Source organism: Ursus arctos, unplaced genomic scaffold (assembly GCF_023065955.2).
Source record: "Ursus arctos isolate Adak ecotype North America unplaced genomic scaffold, UrsArc2.0 scaffold_9, whole genome shotgun sequence".
In the NCBI taxonomy this organism is placed as follows: Eukaryota; Metazoa; Chordata; class Mammalia; order Carnivora; family Ursidae; genus Ursus; species Ursus arctos.
In genome coordinates, this window is record NW_026623111.1 from 79,384,850 (window position 1) to 79,408,573 (window position 23,724).

Consider the following 23,724-nt stretch of genomic DNA (forward strand, 5'->3'; position numbering starts at 1 on the left):
GAGGGCAAATTCTGTACTTGTGCAACAGAGCTTTACACGTGATCCCTCCATGGGGTGGCTGTTGGAGAGCCAGGACTCCTATGATGGACGTTTCCTTTGAATCCCCGCTCAGTCCCCAAGGAGGTAATCCTGCATATAGGCAATGACAAATGCATGGACGACAGAATCTAGGTGTGGCAAAGGGAGTTCAGGATCTGGTCTGGAGTACGTTAAATGGTGACCCCCGACCCCTAAAAATATGTGCACCTGGAACCCGTGAATACGACCTTATTGGAACGGGTCTTTGCCATTGTAATTAAGTTAAGGATCTTGATAATTCCAGGTATCTGTATAAGAAGAGAATGCACAGACAGAAGAGGAGACACAGAGGGGAAGTCCATGTGAAGACACAGAGAAAAAGGCCATGTAAAGACAGAATCCAAGATTAAAGGGGTGCATTTACAAGCCAAGGAACGCAAAGGATTGCTGGCCATTCCCAGAAGCAAAGAGACATGCCAGGCACACAGATACCCTCTGAAAGACTTGTAGTGAACAAATAAATTTATTAATTAATTCAATAGGCCCTCATTTGTTTATTTTTTGTAAAGATTTTATTTATTTATTTGTCAGAAAGAGAGAGAGTAAAAGCAGGGCGAGTGGCACACAGAGAGCTGAGCAAGGAGCCCGATGTGGAACTCGATCCCAGGATCCTGGGATCATGACCTGGGCTGAAGGCAGGCGCTTGACCAACTGAGCCACCCAGGTGTCCCCCTCATTTATTTAACTGTAAAGTCAGAGCACTAAATTAGTGATAATATCTTGAAAGTTCTAGGATTCTAAGAATGTGTCTTCTCCAGGCTGAATAAAATAGTTAAACAGGAGAAGTACACAGAAATTTAGAAGAATGGGAAATGAGTCGTGCTGGGTGGTACAGTTGGGTAGGTGTCCGGCTCTTGGTTTTGGCTCAGGTCATGATCTCAGGGTCCTAGGATCGAGCCCCGAGTCAGGCTCTATGCTTAGCTCAGAGTCTACTTGAGATTCTCTCTCTCCCTCTCCTTCTAATCCTCCTACTCGTGTTCTCTCTCTCTCTCTAAAATAAATAAGTAGATCTTTTTTTAAAAAAATGAGAATGGAAAATGATCAGAGACAAATACTTTGAGGACATGCTTCTTTTCTATTCTACACCCGTTCCTTTACAGGGAGTAAAACAATAAACCTCACTAACCCTTCTCTACTCTAAATCAAATCTGCACTTGAGATGATGTACCCATAATACTTTTATTTGATAGTCACTCTCCAAGGGCCCATTGCCATGTGTTTAAAGGAGAGATGACGCTTCAGCTGTTCAACCTTCCCTTAGATCACTTTGTTCTCTTTCCTTCTCTCTGTCTTGGCTTCGCTAATTCTTGAATGTTTATGTGTGTGATGGGTAGAGATAGAAAGGGAACATTACTCTGCTAACCAGGAATCTGGGCTAGATCCCGGTTTTACCGGGCACAAATGGAAACGTGTGCCAAGTCATTATATCAAGTGGATTCCATACAGGATGCACCTTGAAGAACCCAGGAGATCTGGGGAGGAATGGCTACCAAAAATAGGAGTTTTATAACAAAATATCTAAAGGACTTAGTATAGAACTGGTTACTCAGATGGCAAGTGCAAAGGGTAGCAGTAAATACCCTTATTTCATTATCTTGCTTTCTGGGGTGTCTTAATTTTCAAGAAATGGCTTTGTGGGTGTATTTAAAAAAGCCCACTTAGAAGAAAGCCACTTCAAACTGTGTTTAGAAGCTAAATAAATACAATAGTCCCCAGAACAGAGATTCAGTGGGCATTTTACTACATAAATCAAAGTAAAATTAGTAGTCTTCATTGACTCATGGGGCTGACGACACACTTCTGTATAAGTGCTAATTTTAATAAACCATGGTCCCTGAATGACATTCCTCATCAGTCACTTAGTGAGTGGGTATTAGTGCAGAATACAAATTACTTGAGTTTAACCTTCAAGTGCTATACATTTTGCAGATACATATTTACTTTTATTCTTGTTTATATGTGGGACAATAATGGTATGAAATGGATGGGGTTTTGGTCTGCCGAAGATGCCTTTCAGACATATTTTGCCTATAAAATATTCTACTTATCAGAAGCCAAAACATTCCCATAAGGAAATGTCTTCCATATGAAGGAGAAATGACCCAGCTCTTCAAATTCCTCTATTTGGTGATCTCCTCATTAAATAAAATCATTAGTTTAAAGTTATGGTATGAAGTTAAGCTCCTTCTATGTAACGTTCTTTAGGTTCTGCTGAAGAGAATTACAATGAAATACGGGAAATGGATGTTCCATGCGTGTCCCTAGGCAAAGGTAGGCCTGACACACCCACAGCTGCCACCTGCCGTCTCCTCCTACCCTAACGTCTCCCAGGCAGAGACTTGGGGACTGGAAGTCATCTATAGTTGCTTCTTATTAAGGACTGTGGATATGCCGAGAACGCCTCTATTGAATGGATGGTATGTGAAAAGGCTGTTACGGCAGATGGCTAGTTTTTCTAGTTAGGATATTTTGACTAAAAGTACTGATTACTTCATATCATGGAGGCCAGGATTTAGGACATGCTTGTATTGACGATATAGGTGGTTGGAGCTAGAAAGTTGTCTGAGCTCAGGGAAGCTGTAGGTCTAGCTCTGTCTGTCTCTCATGAATAACTTCATCTCACTCATGGGGTCTCTTCAACTCTCCACATTCTTTCTCCATTCCTCCCATCAACTTTACTTTCTCATAACGTCTGCTTGCTCCTGCCACAGGTATGCCCAGGAGTCACCATGGCTGTCTCAGACTCTCTCTACTGAAACCTTGCTGCTCTGGGGTTCACAGCTAATCACCCTTTGGTTTGTTTTGGTTTTCTAGTTCACGTTACACAGAAAGGAAAATTGATTGGCCTAGCTTAATATTCTCTTTCCTTTTTTGTTTTGAAACCAAGCTTTATAAAGAAATTCACAACAAAATCTACTCATTGCAAGTATACAAGTCAGTCATTTTCAGTGAATTTATAGTTGTGTAACCATCGCTATATGCCAGTTTTAGAACATTTTCAACACAAAGAACTCCCTTGTGATTTTCTGCAGTCAATCCCCAGTTCCACCTTCAGCATTAGGCAACTACTTACATGGTTTCTGTCCCTATAAGAATGCCCATTCTGCGTATTTCATATAAATGGAATCAAACAATATGTGGTGTTTTGTCAAAGGCTTATTTCACTGTATATAATGGTTTTGGGGTTTATACTCTTATAACCTGTATCACCAATTTGTTCCTTTAAATTACTGAGTAGTAGTCCATTGTATGATATCCTATGTTTTAGAATAGTCCAAATCCATTTCAAATGGAAAATGCAACGAAATATTCCATCTCACTCATTAATGGGCATTTGAATTGTTCCCAGTGTGACTATTTATGAATAATGTTACTATGAATATTATTTCAAAAACACCTGTCTTGATTACTATAGCTTTAGAGTAAGTTTTGAAGCTGGCTTTTGTAAGTCCTCCAACTTTGTTCTCCCTTGACAAAACTCTTTTGGTGATTCTAGGTCTTTTTCATTTCCATGTATTATTTAGGATCAGCTTATCAATTTCTAATGATTTGCTATGATTCTGTGATTCTGATAGGGATTGAATTTAATATATTAATCAATTATTTATCAACTTGGGGAGAATTGCCTTCTTAAAATATTGAGTCTTTCAATCCATGAATATGTAGTGCCTCTCCATTTATTGAGATATTTCATGTCTCACAGAAATATTTTGTAGTTCAATATGCAAGTCTTGTACTTCTACTGTTAATATATTCCTAAATATTTTATTCTTTCTGAAGTTTTGTAAATGTCACTATTTCCTTAATTTTATTCTTGGATTGTCATTGTTAACATACAGAAATATGATTTATTTCTGTGTATCATATAGCTTGTGATAGGAAATACTCTATTAGTTCTAGCAGTTATATTGTGGATTTTTTGATTTTCTGCATAAAGATGTAGTCTGCTAAGAAAACCTGTTCTGTTTTTTCCTTTCCAATCTGAATGAATGGATCTATCTATCTACCTACCTACCGACCTATCATCACCTTATCCATCTAGAACCTTTGGTTATAATTTTGAATAGAAGTGGTGAGAATGGACATCTTTGCTGTGTTCAAGATCTTAAGAGTAGGAAAGCACAAAATATTTATTAAGTATGATGTTTGCCATAAATTTTTCATTGATGTCCTTTTCAATTTGAGTAAGTTACATTTTATTTCTAGTTTATTGAGATTTCTAATTAAAAGTGGGTATTAAATGTTGTCAAATGCTTTTTCTGCATCTACTGATTCTACTAATATGGTGCATTGCTGTCTTTGGTTTTCATTTATTAAAGCAGTCATACATTCCTAGATAAATCTCACTGATTTATTTTTTCTATCCCTTTTTACATGTAACCAAAGTTAGTTTGGTAAGGATAGTTGCATCAGTGTCCAAGAAGGATATTGGCCTATAGTTTCCATTACTTGCTTTTTCTTTTCATTCTTTTCTAGATTTGGTACCAGGATAATGCTGGTCTCAAGTAATGACTTGTGCAGTGTTCCCTCCTCCTCTTCCTGAAAGGGTTTGAGAAGAATTGGTATTATTTCTTTTGAAAATATATAGAAAATACATGGAATTCACAATTGAAGCCATCCCGATGAATATTTTCTTCATGGGACCATTTAAAATTTCTAATGCAATGCAATATCTTTAACTGTTTTTATATCTTTTCAGACTACCTATCTTCATGAGTCAGTTTTAGCAATTTGTTTCTTTCTAAGAATTTTCCCATTTCATCCAAGTTTTCTAATTTGTTACCAAGCTCATTTTTGTGTCAGGTGATATAGATTACTGCTTGGCCCTGAGTTGATCTTTCCTGGCACCTACCCATTTGTGGCTACGGAGGGATAAATTTCCACAGTACGAAGCTAAGTTGCCAAGTGGTCGTCCTATTTGGTAGAGACTAGAGAAGACCTGCTGGGCAAGGGTTTTTGGTGGCTATAGGCTGGAAAACACTCCGAATTTAATCCTATCCACCACACAAGTTAAACATTTCAGCATAAATTTTTATACTTACTCTTGTTTTGGGAACTTGGTAATGTTGAAGAAGCATTTAAAAGTGGAATCTTTGTCACTGTTGCATTTGTGACAGTCAACTCAGTCTTTGTGACACCACTGGTTGTGGTTCCTAATCATGCAAACACAATGAGCAGCCATCAGGGGTGTAAACAATAAATAGACAGTCTTATTAGTATTAATATTAACATTCAGTTACCACTTGAATATTAGTTACTGAAAGTCTTCTGATCAAGTTTTAGAAATCCAACATTTTGGTATTTACCTTTTGACGATCAGGTTAATTACATTAAGAAAATAGAGGCATATTAGACTCTTCTATATGTCTGTTAGAGTTTATCTCATTTGAGCACACAGTAATCCTATTAATTAAGTAATAATTGTGATCATAATTTTATGTATAAGACCCAGAAAAGTTAATTTCCCCATTGTCACATAACTTGTAATAGGAGAGAGCCAGGATCTGAATCCAAGCCTTCCGATGTGAAAGTTAATCACTCAGCTACCCTAGAAAAGGGGTGGTAAGGAAGTGGTAGTAGTTGAAGATGGTACCATGGTTCCCATGCTGTCTGGGAAAGAATTTTCAGGTAAGGGGAAGAGACAGCAGGAAAGGGATATTAGGAATTCCATAAAATAAACTTTTAATTATACTTAGTTCATTTTTTGAAGGGGGGGGAGAAAAATTAACAGCAAAGAAAAGATAACCTGAGATTTCGAAAAAAGCATTGGAATAAGATTACTTGAAACAATTTATAATTAATCCACAAATATTATAAAAACAAAATAATTACTGCTTTTCAGTCTTTCCAAAGTCTGATGTGGAGAACACTGGGTAGTGAAGAAAAGACAGGCATGCTGGTTGGTGCAAGCTTACTGTTAGCTACATATGATGCTGACTGGACATGGGAGGAAGTCAGCCTAATAGATTTCTGTCACACAATAGGCGGAAAGACTGAATTGATGGTGTTTTCCAGAAGTGCCAATCAGCTTCCATTCTATGGCATGCAAGCATCTATACTGTAACACAAATTCTTAGTGCAGTTGAGAGATTGATGTCTGAGAAGCTGATAGTTTGCAAGAAGACCTCAGAGATGGTAGGTAAATATGTCTTTACACAAAAAGCCTTCAGGAATTGGGATGCCAGCAAAATATAAACCTAAGTTCAAATATAGGCTATAGCATTAACACTGCATATGAGAAAGAAAGAGCTGAAATGGGCAAAATTTTGGAGGCATCTTCAAGTACTAAATTGAGAGAGAAATACTTGGCAAAATAAAGAAATATCTTATTGTAGCAGACATTGTTGGTCGTGATAACATGGAAGTACAAAAGATCACCCAAAAGGCAGAAACTCAACACTTCAGGATGAAGGGACATGTGGGGGTAAAGATTTTCTTTCTCACCAGAACTCCAAGAACATATTCTTGGAAAACATAAGAACAGGATTTCCTCTTTAGAAATTTTTGGTGGAGAATTCTTCTGCTGAGTTAAAATAGAAAACCATGAAAAAGCTATCCTGCTGGCCTAAAGGATTGTCTAGCATGAGGCAGACTCAACAGTCTTGGACATGGAAAAGAGACTCTATATTTAAGTAAGATGTGGGAAACTGGCAGATTAGAAAAATACAAAGAAGAGAGCAGAATAATGGAACAGCTGGGGATACAATGCCAAAGAGTTTGCTTTGAGAATTGCCTATTACTGATGTGAAATATACTTCACAAATGAGGGTAGAATGAGAACTCACACTCAACTCAGGACAGGTTGTCAATTTTACAGAGTCCTGTAGGCAATGGAAGGAAACTTGAATGCTTTAAAGGTAACCAAAATATTTTTTAAATATAAATGCATGGTGCACCTAAAACAAATAGAAGGAAAGATGCAGAGACAAATATTGCTGCAACCATAAATTTTGAAATTTTACTAGTATGCTGAAACGTTTCAAATCCTAGACTCAAGAGAGAAGAAAATGGGTGACCTACATTTATTAAGATATGAGAATTATAGTCTTGTATAAACATCTTGTTTGAAAAATTTTCCCACTTGCACTTTGTGTTCACACTTAGATTCTGGACTTCTGCTAGGAAGTGACTGACATCTCAGAAAAATGAAACCAATCTTAGAGCTGTTCTTTAAACTTTTATGGTTTACTCTCTTTTGGTTTTTTGTCTGGCCATTTACCCCCAGATAACACTATGAATCTGCTTTGGTCTACAGGTGCAAATTGTACTGTAAGTCCATGCATATAATATTATATTAAGTTTGACAAACATTATTTTGCTTGAGAAATACTAATTTAAATTGTAACATCAAAATAGCATTGACTTTACTTCTAGGACTTGTGTTTTTGAAATTCATGTCCTTCTAGTTCTTAGAACTTTGGTATTGGTAGAATGAATGAAAGACAAAATATAAGAATTTTAAAATCATATTTGACTTGAATAAGATGAGTCTAACACATGAGATGCTTGAAAAGTCTCATCAATACCAGAGTGTGAGAGCAAAGAAAACAACATCACCGCAAGCACACCCTTAAGTGAAAACCATTGGCAACCATACCCTTGAGTGAAAACCATTGGCTAGAACTGAGCAGAATGAATTTGAGGGACAAGGACCATTTTATAATCGCCTTAGAATTATAGATGTGAGATTCATTTTGTATAATTCATGAGATTAAACTTTTGGGAGAAAGCAGTAAATGTGGGTATTATTTATATTAGGAATTTAGGCTGTGTTTATAACAGATTCACGATTGACTTGAAAGAGAGGGTTTATGGAGTTAAATTGTGCAAGGCATGGTATTAAGCAGCTTTGTTCCCTTGGAATTATATAATTTGAATTACAATATTGTATTATTTAATGCACAGAGCAAAAGCTGCTTGTGTGGTCACTTTGTCTTCAGAAATAGAATATGGGATAAGTGACTTTTTGACAAAGTCAGTATTTACTAAAACATGTGCTAAGAATACTAATACTGTGGTATGTTAATTCGGTTTTATGTTTAAGAAAAGACATTTTGTAATCAAATTAACTGGAGCTGCATAGATTGTAAAAAAGCCAAACGGATGTCTTTGTGATAGGATTACTAAGATTAAAAGAAATGTTATTGTGCACTGTGGAACCCCAAGGGGGTAGTCTTTTCTAAAACAATTGCCCAAGGACCTTCATTTCCAGGGATCATTTTATAGGCTAGCGCTCCATAGAAATTTCGTATCCATAGCGAAGTGGGTAGTCTAGGATAAACTTAATTAAAGTAATGTCTTGATTCATTTAAGTGACTTTAATATCACTTCTGGTAATATTAAAGAGCCACTCATGGAAAGACTGTGAGAAGCCTAAATATTTATACCAACGGTCCTATGGAGATGCATCAAAACAGTGACAAAGACTAGAAAAAAAAGGCTCTTAAGATTTTGTTCAGATTTTCTGATCTCTTTTTGGAGTGAAGAGTAACGCATCCGAATGTAACTAAATTCAAAAGCTAAGCTCAAGAGCCAACAAAGTGAAGTGGTGTGGGCCAAACACCTGAACGATTCAGGGAGAACTAACTGTGGATCCTCCAGTACTTCACTCGGATAATGGACCGGGCTACCGCGGAGTGCCGAAGATGCTGAAGAAAACAAAATGGTGATGGTGGAGGGCCGTGCAGATAAAGTAGGGCTAGAGCTCTTAATGGGAGACAAGAAGAGGAGGGAGTTTTCTTTCTATGTGAATTTTGTATTTTCTTTACCTTTTCCATATTATTTAGATGGTGAGTTAAGGTAGATATGAAGGGTCCCTTGAAATTGTGCATTTACAATATTCTCCCTCTTGCTAGACTAACTGGGACCTGGGAATAACCCCAGGGAAAGCGAGTCAGAGCAGACCACCAAGAGTTCCCTGACACTTTGGCCTTGGCTAACAGAGTGTCTAGGTGTCTTCAGATCTAGCCATTTTCTAACTCAGTTTAGCAAGTGAAGTTCATATGGGAATTTGGAATTGATTCCAGGCCAGGTACGAAGTTTTACCTATATTTACAGTGCCTCTTTGCTGATACACCTCAGAAATCACGTGGTTTGCAGTGGTTTGGTGACCTCAGAGGGATCTAGTGATTTGGGATTCTTTTTAAGCCCTTGCTCTTACTTAGAGAGTTCATTAATAAGTAAATATTGACTTTCCACTTTTTAAAAATCTATTTTAACAGTGTTTCTTGGAGCCAGACCAAATATTGGTAGGGTTGTCTCCTTCATTTTCCCAGACCTACTGATTCTATTTATTTACCTTCTTACACATCTGTGACTAACTGGCAACAGTGCTTATGGGGATCTTAAAAGCTTTGGGAACATTTGAGCTGCCCCTTTTGAAAACTATAGTTCATAACAATTACCAATGGGGTTACTCCCATGTCAGGTGGTGGGTATAAAAGAGTTTTTGTTTGTTTTCTGGTTGTACAATGCACATTACTTTTTAACATTTTACTGTGAATGCATTTCAATAACATAATGGTACCTTATTTTGGCAATTTTAAACTGCACTGCTGAAGCCCTAAGGGCTTGGTGTGGAAGACTCACAGACTACTGTCAGCAGTAAGAGAGAGAAGCAGGTAGAAGTCCACCCTACCCACATACGCACACCACCACCACATTGCTTCAGACAAGTAATACATCATAAAATATATATATATTCCATATGTAAAATTTTATATGGAAATGCATCTGCCAATTAAAAGAATTTAGATAAGAATGATCTTCCTTAATAATGAGGTTCATAAAATGTTAACCACACTAAAAGATGAAGAATATCAGAGTAGACAGAAATAAGATCTACTGTTACTATGAAATTCAGATATTAATAATGAACCAACACTATATGCAAGAACATGGCCTTTCACCTGGACATATTTACTCTTTTTAAAACACAATTCTAACAGGTTTGCTGTTTGTGTCTGTATCCGAATATGTGTGTGTGCACGTGTGTATGTGTGTTTCCCATTTAGAAGAAATGAACCTCCGTAGCTAGGCTGGCAATATCATCAAAAGGATAGCTTGAGAGCAGGGACTGAACAAGAACATTTAGCAAAAACTTAAAAGTTAAACTTACAGAATCTGATGACCATTTTGTGCAGGAAGAAAAAAAAAATTCCACATAAGCCTTACTAATACCTGGGGGGCTTACTGCTTAAAACCCAAGTATAAAATCGAGATTAAAATGATAGTACCAAATCATTAAGAAATAGTTGATTATGCATTATGAGTTAAATGGAAAGAAAAACTTAAAGCTAAACTATCAGGTTTGAAATTGCAAATTGTTACTATGAATTTTGTGCTTCTTTTGCTAAGTCGCTTAGCCTCTCTGAAACCCAGTTTTTCCATCTGGGAAAATAATACAATAATATTTATTTAAATAATAATAATAATATTTAAATAATAATTTAAAAATTAGCTTTAAAAAATGATAACACATTTCTTAAAGTAAGAGCCAAATGCACTATCATAAAAATAGTACCTTGAAAAAAACTGCAAAGCATTTGCAAGTCACGCTCATTGTGCTTTGTTAACAGAGACAAGGATATCTATAATATACTGTTGAATAGCCTCTATATCATTTATTTTTAAAATTACATTAAATTAAATTTTAAAATTGGATGCTTAAGAGAGGTAACTTCTGGAAGGCAGTGAATAGACTGAAGAGGAAAAATTATTTAAAAATGTAATGGGGAGAAATTTATAAATATGTAGAAATTAAAAAATAAACTGAATAACTAATGGGCCAAGGAATAAATAACAAGGGATATTAGGAAATACTTTGAGATTAACAAAAATGGAAATACAACCTACCAAAATTCATGGGATGCAGCAAAAGCAACGCTGAGGGAAACTTGTGGGTGTAAACATTTAGTTTATAAGGGAAGAAAGATCTTGTATTAATATCCCAATGAACCAACTTAAAAATTTAGTAAAAGAAGAGTGAATTAACCCCAACGTCAACAGAAGGAAAAGGAAATAATAAAGATTAGAGGGAAGAGAAATAAAATAGGTAATAGGAAAGCAATAGAGAAATTAATAAAATAAAAAGTTGGTTCTTTGAGAAGATTGGCAAAATTGACAAATGCTTAGACTGACAAAGAAAAGAGAGAGGACTCAAATTACTACATCATGAATGAAAGTGAACACATTACCATCATCCTGACAGAAATAAGAAGGGTTATGAGGCGATGCAATTAATAATTGTATGCCAACAAAGTATATGACCTAAATGAAATGAGAAAATTCCCAGGAAATCACCAACCATGGCCGACACTGAGTCAAGAAGAAATAGAAAACCTGAATACGACTATAATGAGCAAAGAGATTGACTTAGTAATCAAAAAAAAAAATTCACAAAGAAAAACTCAGGACCAGGTGGCTTCACTGATAAAATCTACCACATGTTTGAAGAATAATTACCATCAATTCTTCACAAACTCTTCCAAAAATTAGTAGAGGAAAGAACTTCCTAGTCTGTCCCAGGAGGCTAGTCTTAACCTGATATCAATATTAGGCAAAGACATCACAAACCTATATCTCTTATGAATATAGACACAAAAATTCTGAACAAAAAAATACAGATCAAATCCGGAAACATGTAAAGAGCATTACATGCCACAACAAAGTGGGATTTATCTCAGAAATGCAAGGTTGGTTCAGCGTACAGATATCAATGTCATATGCCACATTAATAAAATAAGGGATCAAAACCACACAACAATCTCAATATGGTGAGAAAAGGCACAGGACAAATTCTAACACCTTTGCATGATAAAAGCAGTCAACAAACTAGTACTAGGAGAGGACTTCCTCAATGTGATAAGGGCATATTTGAAAAATTCACAATAACATCATACTTAATGGTGAGAGACTGAAAGCATTCTCCTATAATTAGGAGCAAAACAAGAATGTTTCCTCTCATCACTTCTATTCATAGAAAAATTCACATCTAGGAAGTTCTAGCAAGAGCAAAATGTCAAGAAAATAAAAAGCATCTAAAAATTAAGAAATAAAAAGCATCTAGATTGAAAAGGGAGAAGTAAAACTATCTATATGTGCAGATAAATCTTATATAAAGAAAATTGAAAGGAGCACACACACACACACACACACACCACACAGACACAAATTAGAACAAATAAATGGATTCAACAATGTGGCAAGATACAATATCAATATATGAAAATAAATTGTATTTTTATACAGTAACAATGAACAATCCTAAAACAAAATTAAGAAAATGATTCCATTTACAATAACATGGAAATGAATAACATATTAAGAATAAATTGGACAAAAGAAATGGAAGTCTTCTACACTGAAAACTACAAACATTATAAAAAGAAGTTAAAGAAGACCTAAAATAAACAGAAAGGTGCCCTATATTCATGGATTGGAAGACTTAAGATCTTTAAGCTGGCAATACTCCCAACTTGATCTGCAGATATGATGCCATCCCTATCACAATCGCAGTTGACATTTTGCAGAAATTGGGAAGTTGATCCCCAATTTCATATGAAAACTCAAGTGAACCAGAGTAGTGAAAACAATCTTGAAAAAGAAAAAAAAATTTGGAGGACTCACATTTCCTGATTTCAAAACTTAATACAAATGGTTACTCAGAGTGTATGATTCTGGCATAAAAATAGATATAGAGATAAATAGAATATATTTGAGTCCAGAAAAAAAACCACATCCATTTATGGCCAACTCATTTTCATTAAGGGTGCCAAGACAATTCAAATAGGGGAAGAGTAGTCTTTCAACAAAAGGTGTTAGGACAACTGGATAATTATACACGAAAGAATGAAGCTGGACATCTAAATCACACCATATACAAAATTTAAAGACTTAAATAGAAAAGCTGAAACCATAAAATTCCTAGAAGAGACCATTGGCATTACTCTTTGTGACCTTGAGTTGAGCAATGGTTTCTTAGAGTTGACCTCACTGACTGAAGGAAACCAGAATATGTCACCCTGAAATATGCCTCTTAGACATAAGAATTATTTTGAACTGCAGCCAATTAAGAGGCAGCCAATGAAGAAAAGGCTTTTCTGCTTAAGGGCAGGATATAAAATCTCCTTTCAGTGGAGACAGAATCTTATCAGCCCAGAGAAGACTCTAGAGGAATCTGCAAACAAACCCTACTCCATTAGGTTTCTTCCAGATATTTACCTTCCATTTTCTTGTCACCCTTGGAAGCTTAAACTACTTTCTTTCATCCAGTCATTTTTCTACAAACTTACTGTTCTTTGTTCTAGATGCTATATAAGCCAAAATTCTAAACTATTGCTTTGAGTTACTCTTCGTTTCAGGTTTCTCATGTGCAGTGCACTGCCCATGTTAATAAACTGTTTTTTATCTTGTTAATCTGTCTTCTTGTTAGTGTCTCAGCTGAAAACCTAAAATGGGTAGAGATAAAGTTTTACCTTCTTTACATGAAAGAAAAAATATAGATAAATTTTCCTTCACCAAAATTAGAGATTATAGTGCTTCAAAAAATACCATCAAGAAAATAGACACCCTACAAAGTGGGAGAAAACATTTGAAAATTATCTATCCAATAAGGCTCTAGTCTCCAAAACATATTTAAAAAGTACTTAGAACTCAACAGTAAAAGACAACCCGATTTTTAAAAAGTGGGAAGAATTAAATAAACAGTTTTCCAAAGAAGATATACAATGGTCAGCAAGTACATGAAAAGATGCTTGGCATCATTAGTCATTAGGGAAATGTAAATCAAAACCACAATGAGAGACCACTTCACACCCACTAGAAAGGCTATGATGAAAAAGACAGACAGCAACAAGTAGGAATTAGAAAATGGACAATTAATGCCCTCCTACATTTCTGGTGGGAACGTAAAATAGTGAGGCTGCTCGGGAAATGAGTTCCTCAAAAAGTTAAACATAGGGTTACCATGTGACTCAGCAATTCCACTTTAAGATACATAGCACAAGAGAAATGAAAAGACACAGCCACGTAAAAACTTAAGGTTGTTCATAGCAGCATTATTTATAACAGCCGAAAAGTAGAAACAACAGAAATGTTCATCAACTAATAAGTAAACAAAATGTGGTATATCCATACCATGAAATACTAGTCACCCATAACAATGAATGAGCCACAGATAAATGCTAGAGGGTGGATGAACCTGAGAACACAAAAGATCGTATACAATATGATTCTGTTTATGTGATTTTTTAAAAATGAAATTTCTTTTTTTTTTTTAAGATTTTATTTATCTATTTAATAGAGAGAGAGACAGCCAGCGAGACAGGGAACACAAGCAGGGGAAGTGGGAGAGGAAGAAGCAGGCTCCCAGCAGAGCAGGGAGCCTGACGCGGGGCTTGATCCCAGGACCCTGGGATCACGCCCTGAGCTGAAGGCAGATGCTTAACGACTGAGCCGCCCAGGCATCCCTTAATATGAAATTTCTAAAATAGGCAAAGGGAGAGAGAGTAGGTTAGTGGTCCCTGGCAGTGGGGGAAGGAAGAAATGGAAAATGATTAGTAACAGATATGGGGTTTCTTTTTGGAATGATGAAAATGTTTCAGAATTAGATAGTGGAGATGGTTTCATAATCTTGTCCATATACTGAAAACCACTGAATTATCCACTTCAAAGGAGTGACTATGATGGTATATGAATTATATATATGCAAGAAAAATGATTGCAAATGATCATTACTCACCTTCACCTTTAACTGTTGTCGTTAACGAAGAATGTGTTGGCTGCGAAGATGTACTTGAGAGTTTCTTACTGGTTGTTCCTAGTTTGATAAGACAGATGACATTATTAATCACAATTTCATCTTGCCAGTCAAGGAATAAATAAATGTCACTCAAAGCTGGAGGTAAACTAGAATCCCTCTATAGTGGTGCTGTGAGCTTTTGACTATCTTTAATTTTCTTCATTTCCCATCTCCTTTTGTCCAAAGTAAGGAACGTAAGTACTGAATGAATTAGGTGACCCGATGAAAACGCACACACACACACACACACACACACACACACATTTTTCTATGATAAGCCCCAAAAGCAAATTTTTACTGCAGATTGTTACTTCGTTATCTTAAAACATGCAAAAAATATATATTGCAAAAAACACATGATTAAAATTATGTTATTTTTCCTAGAGAGAAAAATAACTTGGTCAATAGGACCTTTTTCCCCCCAGAATTATATTTCATTTTGTTTATTTGATTATGACACTAGGACTTCCAAAATTACATAAATTATAAAGGAGCTTGCAAATTCTTTTAATTAATTAATTTGTTCTTTTACGAAACATTCATTGAGTTTCCACTCTGTTCCAGACCCTTTTCTAGACTCTTAAGGGCAGTCTCAAACTCTTAGTCACCTTTTTAATCTGAGTAGTATCAAGGATAATTCCTGGCATATTGTAGACATGTAGTAAATGTTGTTTTTGATAAGCTGGAACTCATACAGAACATGGGGACCAAGGAAAGGACAAAGATTTGCTTTATGTAGTGAATACGACTTACCAATTTGATAGCCATAATAGTCAACATTCCCTTCTTGAAACACTTTAGGATATCCTTTTGTGATTAGGGCATGGGTTCTATTTTTACTGTGTGACATATATAAAATCCTGGTTCTTAAAGTATGCATGCTGTATTGCGGGAGAAAAAAAAAATTGGCTCTGCACAGTTTAAGGCTTTAAAACCCGTCCAGAAGAAAGTTTTCAAGGGTAAGCTGACTGGAGCTGTGTATCAGAAAAAAACTAAGGAATCACAAGGAAGATAAGGCCTTTGGAGCATCACTGAGGACAAATGCCTCCAAGTAGGTGGTAGAAGTTTTCTCTTCTGCTCCTCTGTCCTCACTGCTTATTAGAGGACATAGATTATTATAGAAATGGAAGGTGGCTTTAATAGGTAGATTCCGGGAATTATAATGTGGAGAGTGCTGAAGCACTGAAGACTTCCTCAAAGTCTTCTGTACCCAATATGTGGTTATATTTTAAAAGAAGAAACCAACGAAGGACACGTTATTCCTAAAAGCTAGGTTTGAGATTTTGCATTGCCCACTCACAGGGATGCCTTTTTGTTTGTTTGTTTGTTTGTTTTTTGAGAGAGAGAGAGAGAGAGAAAGTGCACATGAGCTGAGGGGAGGGAAGAAGGAGAGGGAGAGAGAGAATCCTAAGCGGGCTCCATGCCCAGTGCAGAGCCCAAAGTAGGCTGGATCTCGTGACCCTGAGATCAAGACCTGAGCCCAAATCAAGAGTTAGATGCATAACAGACTAAGCCACCAGGTGCCCCAGAATGCCATCTTACGGTGAAGACGTAATGATATAAATGAAGTGTCCCTTCCAGCCAGACGTGGTGAATTTGTTTTCACTTCAGCACTACTCTTGGCATTCTTGGTACCAATAACAGGCTGAATTAATTTTTACAATTACCTTGTTTCATATGTTTCACTGGTATGTTTCCTATTTCACTTGAAAATTCAAGAATAGAGATGATTACAGGAAATAATTAGGACACAAATAACAATAAGCATGAATATAAATAGAAAAAGTACCAAGTGTGTGCAGTTCTTGAGTTTCTGAAGCCCTTGACCCTTTTCTTTTACAGCTATCCTACTTCATGCTTGATAGAGGGAAGATACTAACAAATTTGAGCTTTGACCCGAGCAATCAGCCCTAATCTATTTGACTTCAATTTCAGCCTTGGTCTTTGGAAAACTGAAGAGCTAAATGGCCATCCGTTTCTGGTGTTCCTGGGCTTGTGTGTGAACAGTGATCTTGGGATCATGCCCATGATCATTGTATCTAACCAATGTTACTGTATCTATAGCAGAAACAGAACACAATTGGTTTTAGATTTATTGTTAATGTATGAATACTCACTTTCAAATATGGATAAGCATTCTACATATACTTTATAATAAAATTCTTATGTGTTAAATATGTCGAAATTCTGAAGCATAAATGCATCCTTATTATTGCAAAAGTAAAATGTTGCACTAATGAGGATTGTGATTTCTGTTTTGATGTCCAAAACAATAATTAAGTACTTATTCTAGTTAATAAAAGAAATAGATTGAATTTAATATAAACAATAAGAGAATATTATAGCCATTTATATTTAGAGATATTATATAATTTTGTGTCAACAGGTGTTTATAAAAGATTAAATCATTAAAATATCGTAATTGTACTCTGTAAAATTTTTAGTAAACTATCTTCCATAAGATCACCCAAATAATCTTTTGGAACTGTGTTTAATGCCATGTAGGACATCAGGGTTTCAAAAAAATGTCTGATTTGTAAACATTTTATATCTTGTGAGCATAAACTAAGAGCAAAATGCCAACTTTGATCATTTCAAAATTCCATGAAAAGGAAAAACCAAAAAATCTTGTACAAAGATATCCCAGGTAAATCATTTTCAATTCAAACTCAATAAGGCACACAAAGACAGTGAAAAAAAGAAAAAAGATACGGAGAAAATGTGGTACCCAAAGCTATTTTCCCACTAAATTATGAGAAAACTTAGAAGTCTGCCTTTTAAAAGTCCCTTCTTTGCAGTTTTATCTTCGTCAGTTTCTAGGGGCGAGGTGCATCATAAACGTCACCATAACTGGCAGCCTACATGGAAGAGATGGCCAAACACACTGGGCTCCTCTATTGCCCTCAGTTGAACTGAATGTCTCTTTAGTATCAGAAATGCGAAATATCAGTGCTAACAAATTAAGTCAGCTAATTAAAAAAGTTTGACTTTTAAATGCTTTAAAAATCAAGCTGAATAATAATTACGTTTTAAGAATGAAATTTCAGGTTTATTTTTCTGTCTTAGAAGTTCATCTCATGATGATGAGATTCGGTGTCTGCCAAGTGTTGATGTTAACTCTGGCCACTTGGCATTGCAAAACGGGCAATGCACTTGATCCATAGCTAGGAAGAGATCGGGTCCCACCTCTCTAATAGGGTAAACCTCTGAAAGCAAACCCTACTCCGAGCAAAGCTGCCAGTCACTTCTGCTACTGGGGCTACGTCGCTGCCAGAAGAGTTCCCATCTCAGTAGCACATTTTCCACTTTTTTGATGATGGAATTTCTGCCATCGTCAAGAGAAAGAACATTTAGGTGCTTTAGATAGACATAAGCATTATTAAATCAAATATCTTTTGACATTTAAACAAGAAAATCTGGTTGGAAAGCCTTAAAAGAAAAATAGAGATGTTTTTCCATGTTGTATTTTTTTTTGGTAAATACATTTATTGTGTCTAATGACCATGCTATCTGGCACACCTGGGTGGCTCAGTCGGTTAAGCCTTCAACTCTTGATTTTGGCTCAGGTCATGATTTCAGGGTCGTGAGATCGAGTCCCGTGTAGAGCTCAGTAGGGAGTCTACTTGAGTTTCTTTCTCTCCCTCTCCTTCTGCCCCTCCCACCGCCCTCTCTCTCTCTCTCTCTCAAATAAATAAAAATTTTAAAAAAATTTGACAATCAAATAAAGATGGAGAAAGAGAAAAAAGGAAAAGAAAGAAAGGAAGGGAAGAAGGGAGGGAGGGAGGAGAAAGAAAAAGAAAAATGAAGCAAATATGGTGAAATCTTGATAATTATTGATTCTGGGAGATGGGCATATGGAGATTAATTATAACACTTTTTATTGTGGGTACATCTGGACATTTTTATAATAAAAAGTAATAAAAAGAAAAGCTTCACTGGCCGATTACAATTTGTATGATTGAATATGAATAATTTAAAACTCATCTGCAGACTGGAGTTTAGTTTTTGTTAACCAGGTTATGCAAGACAGGGAAGTGCCCAGAAAAGAAATTAAGAGGAAATTATGTACGTGTGTGTGTGTGTGTGTGTGTGTGTACTCTGATTTCAAGTGTTTTCCAAGCAACTTGTTTCAGGTAAGGGGCTTCCGTGACCCACTGTAAGAGCCACCAGTGGTAAAGTTGTTAGGATAGTCTCCTCAGTTTATATGAGTAGGTAGAGTTTCCCTACCAAGCAGGGCAGGTAAGATGCACTTCCGGTATCAGAAATGACAATTCTGCCTGAAGTCCTTCACTGAACCCTCCACCTCTCCCTTTCACGGTCATTTAACATAATGGTTAGGGTCTGTGTGATTTGGACACTGTGGTCAGGGCTAGGAATCATCTCATTGAGAAAGCATAAGTTCCAAGGATTAATGCAAATATTGTAAAACTTCAACCCTTTGAGTCAGCACGCAATATCAGCACCTACCTTCTCTTTATTGGTACTTTTGGGGTGATTTTTTGATTACAAAAGTAATATGCTTTTACCAAATTAGTGCAATTTTATGCCAAGAACTCAGCTGGGAACTCACAGAGAGAGTGACAGAGAGAGAGGGAAGTAGCAAATGCTTATACTTTGTAGAAGTGTGAAAATGCTTTTGCCTAAACCCTGAAATCATAGGGTTGAAACAATTTTTAAAAATAAAATAAAGAGCAGTCAGTCTCCCCTTTGCTGTCCTGCCTGCTGCTCCCTTGCTGTGTATTCAATAAACTTCTATCTCTTAAGATAAACTAGAATAGAATAGAATAGAATAGAATAGAATAGAATAGAATAGAATAGAATAGAATAAAATAATAAAATAAAATATACAGTGCAGAAGACCATGGTGGCTCCATGGTCCCTGGCTTTTTTGACTGTGTCATTTGGAGCTTCCCTCGGTTGGTGATATAGGTCATACCACATTCTGGGAACAAAACCCCTGTGCTGCTGTCTTTGTGTAATGCTTTCTCCCCATTTGGTACAGAAATTCTAGGAGAATTGGTTTGGTGTCATCTTAGAATTGCACATTTCACAAATAATGGAGTATATTTCTCAGACCCTTTTTCTTTGAGGATCACCACCTCAGTTAAGTCTCGCGAACCAGCCCTCATTGGTCCGCTACATGTATTTGAACTTGGTTTTAGAATGAAAAGTAAATGAGGAAGAAGAAGTGGAGAGGTGAAGAAGACAACAGGAGGAATTTCAGTTATCTCCTCGTTAGGGTACATGACTTTCAGGTCTTCCTGTGACCTTAGCATTCTAACCAGTTTCTGCCCATAAACGATAAACAAGTAATTCTATTTTTCTCTCTCCATTGATTATAGAACCTGAATGGTATGCCTCATTTTATGTGTGTTGCAGGATGGACTATGCAGTATGCATTGGATTGATAACCTCTTGGGTTTTTAATCAAATGACCCTAATGGCTCATTTTACTTTTCATGGATAGTAAGAATACCTAGAACCATAAAACACGATGCAGTCGCCACTCAGTTCAGTAACAATAATGATGACATTGCTACCGAACCTTACAAAATAAATCTATTATCATCCTACTGTAACTAACAAGATCAGTATTGTTAATTTAGCTTCACCTTGTTAATATTAGGTGCTGCTTATGTGGACAATTAGACTATTTAGAAAAATATTTTTATGACTAAGGAAATGGTACTTCTTTTATTCTCTAAAAATAAACTTTGTGTATGTAACAGTCACAATAGGATTATTCTCAAACAGGAAATGATCCAAAGGGATATCATCAAAGAAGCCAACTGTGATCTCAGGGTTCTGTATTCAACCCAAAATAACATGGAAGTTTCAAAATAGTGAAATGTCGCAGACCTTCATAACAATAGATATAATACCCCAAATTATTTTTCAGTGATTGAATTATATAGATGCTACTAATTTTATCCGTTGAAGTTAGAGTAAATTTCACTAAGAGTTAATCTTACCTATAGACGTTCCAGCTGTCGATTCCGTAACACGATTTGACGTTGCGGTTGGTGTTGGTACAGATGCTTTTGTTGGAGAAATTGCTGCTGATGTTAATACAGGAGTGTTTGAATGTTTAACATCTGCAAAAAGGAAACTGCGTTAAAGTTGCTGCATTAAAGTTTACATTTATTTTGCCAACTAACAGATTAGTATATTTAAGCAAAGTAAACTGTATGCATACTCCTGCTAAGCCAGTGGGTAAGGCATGGCTTTGAAATTAATTTTCTAATTGTAATGGATTCAGTCTTCAGTTCAGTATTCACTCACAAATTCCATCTGCTTCTCACCAATGGCGTGAATTTTCAAGATAGCTGGCAGGAGCGGTCTACAGTTCTGAAACAAAATGATATCTGACAAAACTAGTGAGAAATTTAACAATATTTTTAAGCCAACTTAACGAACATTGTCAGATGAAATAATTAAATGGATGTTCTCTGGGCAGTGGATGTTTTACTAAATATTTTCATAGCACATTGAAATTATTAAGTAGTAAAATGTCAGTATTAGCACATCGTTCCTGATATAAAGTATTTTTCCCTCTATATATATTCCAAAGGAAGACAATAAATTTTATTTTTTTGAAGAAAGACAATACATTTTAAGAAATTCAACATTGCGACATGCTTAAATTTTTGTCAATGGAACCACCATAAATCTGCATTTTCAAATGAGTAATTTCTCTAGATTGTACCGATCAAAAGCACCAAAATGAAGGTGCTACATTGGTATGTATATTGCATGTTTATTTTTAATAATACTTTTTTGACAATAGAAAGTAAATATTTAATGATAATTCTTAAAACTCCCATTGAAATATTAGTAATTTTTCAAAGTGAAGTATGTAGGACTTAATTCGCAGTTCTTCATGGAAATATTTGTTTTACATATGACTGAATTTTTTAGCATTTATAGAATCCTTTTAATCCTGCATTAGTTGGTCTCGTCTCTGAACACTCACTGTTGTGTTGAAGATCAGAAAACAACGCACAAACGTGTACAGAGGACTTGGACAAAGTGCTCATGTGCACGGAGGGCACTGTTTTCGTGTTGTTAGTACCTCTGTGCAGAGTATATATAGTACAGCACATTAGCTCAGAAGATAGACTTGAGTGACTAAGACTTATGTTTCGGTCCCAGTCAAACTGGATATGTCATTACAGTAAATACATGTCATTAGGATGATTTTCACAGTTAAATTTTATCCAAAATTTTCCTCTTTGAATCTGGAAAAACCAATAATCTTGCACATCAGCGAAAAGCAGTATTTCAGATGTCAGGCGCTAAGAGTGTACTTCCTGTTTCCTTTTATAGACTTGAGGTGCTTGGAAGTGCTAGCACTCGGCACTGACTCTGTTGATAGTACACGAAATTGCTCGGTGTATTCAGCGCGTATGGATGTGTTCAGCACATTCGGGAATGACAGAAGTGCCTTTTCACAGGCTTTACAGAAATCAAGTCAAAAGCTTTTTTCACCTCTGGATACACTTCACACCCTTGCTCTTACCGCCCCCCTCACTCTCCCAGCAGGCAGAAGGAACACGGCAAGCATGCATGACGTTATCTTTTCTGTATTAGTCATTTTGTTCTCACTATCTTTCCTTTCCTCCCAGAGTCTATGATGTAACACCGATTTTTAAGTTTAAACTGAAGTTGAAGAAAGTTATTCAAAGAAGCACATACCACTTTGACTGGAAAATTCACTTATAAATAAATGATTCCTATCTGTCGACTTGCTAAATAGTAGCATCCTCAATTTCTGAGTATAATCAACATCTCCGGAGAATTTTTTCTTATTTCTTTCCTCCCTTCCCCCCTTCCTTTTTTCCTTTTTCTCTTCCAAAAACACTTACTGGGTAACCGATGTGAAAGGCTCGATTAGATCTAGTGAAAGACTGTACGCGGTTCTACACGGAATCACCTGTGAGTAGGTCTCCATTCGGTAAGGAACACGATGCCTATACACAGGAAATGACGAAGGACATTCTGTATGAGGTGTGTAGATCAGTGTTTTTCAAACTGCAGGTTATGATACAAGTAAAGAGTAGTTAAGATCTAGTTAGTAGATCTTGCAGTCAGAGCTTTTGCCAAATGAAAGAGAAAAGAAACGTTGGAGGGATATTGCAAATAATGAGGATAACTATTGTTTCATGAAGTTCATGTGCACATGTACGTGTGTATGTGTATTCACATAATTTGTTAGTGCAAAATATGTTTCCTATTGTGATTCCGGCTAAAAATTTGAAAGCTACTGGACAAGAAATTGGGCAAGAGTTTACAAGGTAAAGGATGACCCCCCTGCTGGCATGAGCAAGGACTCCTTTATGAGAGAGTTGACATAGGAGCTAGAGTTGGAAGCGTAAGTAGCATGTCCACACAGCTAGAGCAAGGGGCCCGGACAAAGGTCTGGAGGGGAAGTGAGAGGTAATTGAGAGAATTACAAACAGTTGTGTTTGGCTGGATCGCTCTATGGTATGAAAGGACATAGGAGCCTTGTCCGGCACAATACCGGAAGCTAGATCTTAAAGGACCTTGAACACCAAACCAGGGACTTGGGACTTGATTAACAAGTCAGTGGGAAGCCCTGGAAAGTGACCAAATAACAATTCTACTGTAGGAGCAGCGATGGGGAAATGGGTGGGGTGGAGAATGAGAGGACACCAGCTGAACTGAATGGCAAGTCCCATTTTTATGTTTACCAATGTCTCTGACCTCTTCAAGTTACCATGTGAGATCAGTGAGTTCACATCTAGAAAATGACTTGCTGCCAGCTACAAATAGACACATTTTTTTAAATTTTTAAAAAAAATTTTTAAATATTTTATTTATGTATT

General features: G+C 36.2%; 1 protein-coding gene across 1 annotated transcript in view; it reads right to left on the reverse strand.

The window, feature by feature from the left end:
* EMCN (endomucin) overlaps positions 1-23,724 on the reverse strand; it is a 100,339-nt gene that overhangs the window by 41,805 nt on the left and 34,810 nt on the right. The window contains exons 2-4 of the mRNA XM_026509654.4: positions 20,851-20,973; positions 14,819-14,896; positions 5,121-5,231 (exon numbers count right to left, since the gene is read on the reverse strand). Of these exons, the coding sequence (XP_026365439.2) occupies positions 5,121-5,231; positions 14,819-14,896; positions 20,851-20,973 (312 nt within the window). The remainder of the gene's footprint in view (positions 1-5,120; positions 5,232-14,818; positions 14,897-20,850; positions 20,974-23,724) is intronic.